General features: G+C 47.5%; 1 protein-coding gene across 1 annotated transcript; it reads right to left on the reverse strand.

Moving 5' to 3' along the window:
* Positions 1-3,174: 3,174 nt before the first annotated feature.
* On the reverse strand, positions 3,175-7,727 carry LOC109753972 (WD repeat-containing protein 55). Its single transcript, XM_020312890.3, has 15 exons — positions 7,514-7,727; positions 7,395-7,427; positions 6,807-6,871; positions 6,481-6,568; positions 6,314-6,386; positions 5,861-5,967; positions 5,437-5,479; positions 5,242-5,298; positions 5,063-5,139; positions 4,416-4,461; positions 4,286-4,332; positions 4,111-4,184; positions 3,977-4,032; positions 3,625-3,892; positions 3,175-3,524 (listed from the first exon to the last, which is right to left on the reverse strand). Exons 1-15 carry the CDS (start codon positions 7,606-7,608, stop codon positions 3,451-3,453), a joined length of 1,203 nt encoding a protein of 400 aa, XP_020168479.1. The 5' UTR covers positions 7,609-7,727; the 3' UTR covers positions 3,175-3,450.
* Between the last annotated feature and the right edge of the window lie 807 nt (positions 7,728-8,534).

Raw genomic sequence — 8,534 nt, forward strand, 5'->3', positions numbered from 1 at the left:
CCAATGCCTACGAGCTAGAGGAAGAGGACGAGTGCGACATCGAAGTGGAGCCTTTGTTCGAGGACGAGCTCGCCAACCAAGCCGCTGGTCCTAAGCCGAAGCGCAAGAGCAAGCGCACGAAGGCGTACACGGCGGCCGAGGACAAGCTTCTTTGCGAGTGTTAGCGAGACATTGGACAAGACCCCAAGACGGGCTCCGAGCAAAAGCATTCAACCTTTTGGATTCGTGTCCACCGAGAGTTTCATGAGCGCAAGAAGTTTCTGCCTTACCAATTTGTGAGCACGCGCGGGTGGGTCTCCATTTCCAAGCGGTGGAGGGTGATCCAACAAGAGTGCAACAAGTTTTGCGCCACTCTTGAGAGCGTCAAGGCCCGCCCCGTGAGCGGCATTGGCATGCAAGACATGGTATGCTAGCAAGCCGCCCTCTTTTGTGTCATCAAGTTCACCCTTTGCGTGCTCATTTGCATATCACTTGTCCATATGCTTGCATGGAAACATTTTGTAGGCATTTCAAGCTTTGGAGGCATACAAGGTTCAACACAATGGCAAGTGCTTCAACCTCTCTCATTGCCATCGGGTCATCAAGGACGAGGAGAAGTTCAAGACGCAATATGCCGCACTCAAGGCGCGTGGGGGGAAGAAAGCCGTGGAGGATGTTGGGGAGGGCGAGCCGGCACGGCCGCGGGGGAAGACCAACTCCAAGAAGGAGGACAAGTGAGATGCGGCCACCAACGCCTTGATTGCAAGCGTGGACGGCATGACGAATAAGAAGGACTCAAGGGAGGAGGAGCGCTGGCGTTTCAAGGCGGAGCAAATGGATGCTTTCATGGAGATCCAAAGGAGGAGGCTTGAGATGGACGCCGAGAAGCAAGCCAAGATGTTCGAGCTAGAGGCGGAGAAGCAAGCCAAGATGCTAGAGATCGAGGCCGCCAACGCCAAGACCAAGGCAAAAGAAGTGGCTCTCGCGAGCATGATGACCGGGGTGGAGATCATGAAGGTGGATCTCAACACCGTGTCGCCAAGGAAGAGGCCATGGTTCGAGAAGATGCAGGCCGACATGCTCAAGTTCGACGACGAGTGATCTATGGCGGCGAGCGCCGTCTTTTTTGTATGCCGGCATGACCACTAGAGCCGCGATGGCGTGGTCGAACTCAAGTCCCATCCTTTTTTGTGTGCGGGCATGTGTGCCGGCCGGCTAGCGAGTGCACCAACATTAACTGTGGTGATATTTTCTGAAGCCGTTTCATGGTGCCGGCATGAGACATGGCCACTGGCATGATCGGCAGCGGGCCTTTTTTTAAAATTTGAATGCGGACATGAAATGGGTCAGCGCGTTGGGCGCACTGCCGACCCAAATGCAAAACTGGGCGGACGCAGGGCGGGCGGCCGACCCAAACGGACAAAAAGCCGAAATCACTAATTAAGGAGCACTCGTTGCAAAGAACACTCCACCTTCACAGGTCGCGACAAGTGGCGCACATGCAGCGCGCCACTTGTCGCAACCTGGGAGGTTTCCCTTTTTCGTAGATCCGTTTATTCAAAACGTTTTATCTCTTAAACCATGCGTCCAAATCTCGAATCGTTTTCACTGTTGGATTCCTCACGTCGAGATCTTCAAAACTAGATCCCATGTTGATAGGTTTTGACGAACTTTTTTTCACGAAAAAAACCGAACCGGGAGCACGGATTTTTCCCTTTTCGAAAGAGGCACGCCCGTGCCTCCCACGAAATCACAACCGTGCCTCTCGTGGAAGCAAACCCGTGACTCTCGTGGAAGGAAAAAAAACAGGAAACGCTTTTTTTTTCGTTTCCGAGAGGCACGGCCGTGACTCTCGCGAAAGCACAACCGTGCCTCTCGCGGAAGCAAAACCGTGACTCTCGTGAAAGAAAAAAACAGAAAACGCGTATTTTTTCCCTTTCCGAGAGGCACGGCCGTGACTCCCGCGAAAGCACAACCGTGCCTCTCGCGGAAGCAAAACCGTGACTCTCGCGAAAGAAAAAAAAGAGCAGAAAACACGTTTTGTTTTTCCCTTTCTGAGAGGCATGGCCGTGACTCTCGCGAAAGCACAACCGTGCCTCTCGCGGAAGCAAAACCGTAACTCTCGCGAAAGAAAAAAAAGCAGAAAACACGTTTTGTTTTTCCCTTTCTGAGAGGCATGGCCGTGACTCTCGCGAAAGCACAACCGTGCCTCTCGCGGAAGCAAAACCGTGACTCTCGCGAAAAAAAGCAGAAAACACGTTTTGTTTTTCCCTTTCTAAGAGGCATGGCCGTGACTCTCGTGAAAGCACAACCGTGCCTCTTGCGGAAGCATAACCGTGACTCTCGTGAAAGAAAAAAAGAAAACACGTTTTTTTCCGTTTCCGAAAGGCACGGCCGTGACTCTTGCTAAAAGCACAACCGCGCCTCTTGCGTAAGCATAACTGTGACTCTCGCGAAAGAAAAAAAAAGAAAACGCGTTTTTTTCCGTTTCCGAAAGGCACGGCCGTGACTCTCGCTAAAAGCACAACCGTGCCTTTTGCGGAAGAAAAACCGTGACTCTCGCGAAAGAAAAAAAAAGAAAACATGTTTTTTCGCGTAATTTTTTTTTTGATTTTTTTATCAGAAAGCTATGGAAGACCGAGGAAAACCAAAACGTTGAAAAACCGGGAAAAAACCGTTTAAAAAGCCGAAAACGTGTGCGAAAAAAATAAGAAAAAACAAAATCCGGAGGGAGCTTCCAGAGCGCGACACGTGGCGAATGGCTGAGAGCGCGCCAAGTGACGCTGATCGCTGCTAGGCTCTCGAAGGAGTGCTCGTCAACTAGTTGCTCTCAAAAAAGCGGACAAATGCGCCATGCGTTTGGGTCAGCCCATTGGAATTGCTCTTAGATCCTGCTAAAGTTTGACAAAAGGGCCGAAACGCCAAATTTCGCCGTTGCACCCACACCGGCACGGGCACGTCGTGTCGTCACTGTTCGTTGGTGGGGCGGCACGGGGGAACAGTGCGGCATGGGCTCGTATGAAACCGACTGACGCGTGAGGGCACGCAAAGTACGTAGCTCTTTCTTTAAAGCGGGACAGGCCTACCTGCTACGCACATATCGTAGACTATCTTTGCCGCTTATGCTAGCCACACTGTGATTTTGTGAAAGCTACGCGTGCAAGCTGGTTTCCATGTTCGTTCTTGCCTGGGAACTCGAGACAAAAACGAGCCAGAATATGATAAAACATTCAGAGAACAAGGCAGGACACAAATTGTTGCGACAATAAAAGATACTACACGTATGCTTCACTTCAGGGGGCCATCTGCAGCCGGAAATACACGTTACTATGATAGCCAAGTTCACACTCCTCACGCCTATAAATAAACTAAAACATTCCTCCTACAACCCGATATACTGAGACAACATCAAAACTGACCCTTGACAAGTGAACATCTCAAGGGCGGCCTCTTTGCCCTCGCCTGGGCAGGCTACAGATCTGCAAAGAAGTCCGGCGCGAACCCGTCCAGCTTCTTGCCCTTGCCCTTCTTCTTGCTCCTCGACACTGTCCGACACGACGGCACAAGCAAGGGCAACCATTATCAGAGACCCTAAATAGCAACGGCGCATCGATTGCTTCGATGCAAGGCAGGCATAGGTCTTACCGTTTGAAGAGCTTGGCTCCATGTCCACGTCCATCCCGTCGTCGTCGCTGTCAGCTTCAGCCGGCTGGTTGTGGTTGACGACGGCGGCGTTGGCTGCAGGCAACTCGTCGTGGTGACCAGCGGCGGCGTTGGCTTCAGGCAACTCGTCGTGGTGGATGGCCGCGTTGGCTTCAGGCAACTCGTCGTGATGGACGGCTGCGTTGGCTTCGGGCATGTCGTTCTGGTGATTTAACTGTGGACCGCCCAGGAGTTCCTCCATGTCCCAGAGCTGCATACAACAGGGCGCCTGGTTAGATCACTGCTAGTAGTACATGGATACCGGGGAAGGGCTGAGGGGGAGAGGGGTCGTCACCTTTATCATTTTGTCATGTGAAATGCTGCCTAGATACTTCCTATCGTGCGAGAAACCTGCGGTACAGACATAATGGTTGAGAACATGGCACTTCTTGGAGTAATTTTTACCGAGAAATGACGGAGTGAACGTACCAAGCGCCTCGATTGGAAATTCTGAATGCTCAGCTAGCGGCTGTATTATCTGATTCGGTAAGATACCCACTAACCTGAATGCGACGAGAATATGGAGGGCATGATAAAATAACAAATAAGACTACGAAACAGGCGACAGAAGTAGGTCATAAAGGCGCCATGGTAAATTTCAAACCTGATCACACCATCTGCTGCAGCAGATATCAGAGTTTCTTCATCCAGCTAAAACACCAAATACACTATATTAAATGATGATTACACAGAGGAAAAGAAGGCAGAAATAAAAAAAAGGCATTCATTCTAACCTTCAGCAAGTTATCAACAGACTGTGCGTGCCCCAGAAAACGGTCACTAGCCACAAAAGTATATGTTAGTACACAACTACAGACAAAATCACTTGCAGACTTACTTGGTCTACCATCACAGAAATTGAAAGAGGCAAACTGGTTTAAGCTGTAACATGTTCAAACTACTCTGCTTATCACCTGTGAAGATTCTTCTCAGGCCTTATCGGTGATAATAAAGCAACATGAGCCTTAACAGCCAATAACATTTAGGAATTAATTACATGTGAGATAATACTGAATAAAGCCTGATATTTACCCAAAAAATGGCTAATGTTATTGTTTAACCATGAGAAAAGAGAAATATCACTAACAAACATAATGTTTACTAATGTACATTACAGAGGATACAGCTATATATACAACTAAAAAGGATAACAGCAGTTGTATGGCTAGCATTTAAAATGAAAACAGAAAACTAGAGAAAATAAGGAGTGTCTTCATGGGTGCCCTTCGGAATATAATCCATGGTAGGTGGATAGCTATTAGGTACATCTTTCTTTACATTTTACAATAGCAACCACTCGATAAATAAATTACAGTATATGACGTAAATCAAAGGATGCATTATATTTCTGCTCCTGGTGCAGTCATGAAAACACATTTACCTGCAGTCCTTAAAATGTCCCCACGAGTACAACAATAGAGCTCCACTTGGAGTTCCACAAACAACTTTTTGGCCATTCTGACAATTGCAAAGAATAAAGTTTTGTTCAGTAACCATGAAATTACGGATGAAGGGTGTGAAACTGTGAGTAAGTGAAAGTTGTTAAACAAAGGCAATTACCTTCATTACCACCACAGATAGGAGTTCGTCTTCTGAAAATTCAGATTGTGACTTTACCTATTAGCAGATTAGGCATGACCATGGTTATTAAGATTAAAGGTAACTCATAGTGTGGAAGTTCTTAAAAGCAAACATAGAGTAAGGGTTTATATAATACACAGGGATGAGATTTGATGTATTGGAAAGGCAACTCACTCTGTTACCCCGGAGATTGTTCACAGATAAAGTTCCATCACCACTGCAAATAACAAGATAAATTTTAACATTGATTACCATAATGCCAAGGAGAAAAAAAAATATCCAAAACTTTGAACAGGTAGAACTGCCCAAAAAATGGAACTTCAAGGATTCACAAAACACTGGCCTCATACATATATCATCATTCATGTACTAAATAACAGCGTTGTTCTGCATCAGTGATGTAAACTAAGAAGTGAAATGGTTGCGGCCTCTCCATGATGCCGAATGGTCTATGAGAAAGAGAGATTGGTAGACCTCATTGCCATGGAAACACTAAGTTTGTGCTTGCATACAAATAGGCCACTCATTCCTATGAAATAATGCTCAACTATATAACACTGGTACAGCAGTAAAATTTGCAGGAATGCAAATTAAGTACCTTGTAGCCAATATTTGATTTGAGCCAGCTACATAGGTCATATCTGATATGTAATCTTCATGGCGGTGAAAAGTGTTGCAGCAAGATCGTTGCCGAGTATCCCACACCTAAAATTGAATAAGTATTTTAAACTGATTGTATCAAAGAGACTGTGTTACTACTATTGAGAAAGATAAGAGCTAGAACATGGAAAAACTATCAAGTGTCGGCTTGTAAGTGTAGCTGTGCCAGTCCAAAACATATGCAATGGTCATTAAATAATGATAGCTATTATGATTATTATCAACCAAGCATGGACGATTAGGTACTTACAACAGGTCTGTATGGATAAATAAGCTGGGGTGTAATTATATTATGTACTCCCATAAATGTACAGGTTTATCAATGGTGAAACTGGCCTACGTTTGAAAGCGATACAGCTGGAGGCAGTCAAACCGATACAATATTAAATACCTTAATGTAACCGTCATCATCGCCTGAAGCAACTGTAGTTTCAGTAAGACACACAAGGCGGTTTATGGCGTCACTGAAAATATCAACAAGAATATGAAATGGGGAAACATAGATATCTAGTTCCACAAAAAAATCAATAGCAGCACTGATAACTGACAAAAACTTACTCATGTGCATTATCCAAACGGGCAATGACTTTGCCTGTTTCTACATCAGAAGCGACAATCGACATATCAGCAGATCCCGTCAGAATCGCTGCAACAAGCCACAACATCAACCAACAGGACCTGGTTAGAGCATCTCACAAGATGATCGGATGTGTTTTACCCTCAAATATGGGTTGTGATTGCCAATGCCAGCATAAAGCGACTACTGTTTTAGCACCATGCTTAAGCAAATAAAAACAGCTGGTGAAATATCAAAATCACAGATAAAATGTAGGGTAGTTGATTGGAAAGCTGGGAGGTACTGGCATTAATAAGGGAGTCATTACCAGTTCCTGAGTCCACAAAACGAACAGCCCTACAAGAGTCCTTGTGAGGTTTTGCCACGAACAACCTTAAAAACATAGCAAGAGGACGCTTTCATCAATCTCTGTCGATATGAAAACTACATAATAATTGTAATAACACAAAGACAGCTCAAGCATCAAACGGATACCCATCAAATAAACATCATCAGTGAGACGCTTAAATTTTGAACTCACATACACCCATTCAACCCAAATGCCCACACGGCCACCCACAAATCAAGCTTTGCTAAACATACTATCAAGGATTGCAAAACCAGGCAGGGGAATTTAATTATGCGAAAAACGACCAAATATAGTTGAACCCTACACGAACTCTGCATTAACCACATGAGCTTGTCCACCTCGTGCAATCAGCACACAACAAATGAAACCTCTACGGCTCCAAACTTCAAGTAAGCAAGAAGAATCTAAAGCTGATTGACAGCTGAGGGTAAACCATAGGAACACTAATCCGAGACCGGAAGCAGTGATAGTACTATGAAACAACAGCAGCTGGCAACGTAGTACGAAAATAACCGAGCACGAGGAGCAAGGGGCCACCGTGAGTACCTCTCCAGCGGCAAACCGTCGGCGTAGCGGAACCTGCGAGAGGCAGCGAAAATTAGAACCGGTTACCTCCTCGGAAGGGGGAGCGAGAAATTACTGAGGGCGCTGGAGGCGGCGCGCACATGTGGAGCTCGCCGGTGATGAGGGAGGTGGCGACGAGGGGCGCGGAGGGGTGGAAGGAGAGGTCGAAGGGCATCTCCTCGTGGAGGGCCTCCATCGCGGGCGGCGGGCGGCGGGCGGCGGCGAAGCGGCTGGGGGAGAAGAGCGGGGGAGGTTTAGGAGCCTGGCTCGGGCCGTCGGGTGAAATCGCGTGGAGGTGTCGTGGCTGGGTCGGACACTCGTGAATGGGCTCCGGGCTGGGATGAATTTGTTGGTGAGATGGGCGCACCTTCACGGCCTGGTCAGCCGAATGGAAAAAGATGGCCCGAAAGCCTTATTTGTTCCCCTCTTTTTTTCTTTCCTTTTTTGATTTTTTAACTGGGACACCTTTTTTTCCTCAAAAAAAGAAAAAAATGGGACACCTTTTGCATATCAAAAAAACTGGAACACCTGCGTTCCATAGATCATCTCGGACCGACCAGGCGGTCACAGCACCGGTTACAATGTTTGGGAGGTCAGCCAGCCACACATGCTGGTCACCATGCACACCACGCCTACAATTTGCGCTAGTTCATGAGCTCGGACGTGACAAGTAAGCTACTCCTAGTCGTTATGGCCCGTTGGAGGCCCGAGCAGCCCGTCTCGAAGATAACCAGACTGAGTGCACGTATTAGGGCAACAGATTCAGCCAAGAACCATCATGGTTCCGGGCGCAGCCAAACATCAGGTGCACTGACACACCCCACACATGCCCATAGGAGACCAAATCAGAGCGCCCCGCAGTGCCGATAGAAGCTTGGAGATCAACCCAGCTATTGCATCATTGCCACCGCTCACCACCACCCCACACACGTCAGCAGGAACACCACAAATGTGAACCGCACCAGGCCTGATGGCCCCAAAGACCACAACGCGAGATCTGGAAAACCAGATCAAGAGTGGTGTAGACCTGCACCTAACGTGAGGGCGCCCGTCGAGCCTACACAGGGAGGGCAGACGACGACCTAGGGTCCACCCAGCATGCACCTGAATGCGGAGGCGCTT

This window comes from Aegilops tauschii, chromosome 1 (genome assembly GCF_002575655.3).
Source record: "Aegilops tauschii subsp. strangulata cultivar AL8/78 chromosome 1, Aet v6.0, whole genome shotgun sequence".
Classification (NCBI taxonomy): Eukaryota; Viridiplantae; Streptophyta; class Magnoliopsida; order Poales; family Poaceae; genus Aegilops; species Aegilops tauschii.

Bases quoted from the DNA above. Each gene is read 5' to 3' on its own strand.
- LOC109753972 (XM_020312890.3), bottom strand. From the start codon at position 7,608: ATGGAGGCCCTCCACGAGGAGATGCCCTTCGACCTCTCCTTCCACCCC. The intron at 4,462-5,062 runs GTAAATGTGTTT...TTTTGTGGCTAG, and splicing joins GGACATTTTAAGGACTGCAG to TGACCGTTTTCTGGGGCACG. The intron at 4,185-4,285 runs GTTTGAAATTTA...CGTCGCATTCAG, and splicing joins GCAGCAGATGGTGTGATCAG to GTTAGTGGGTATCTTACCGA.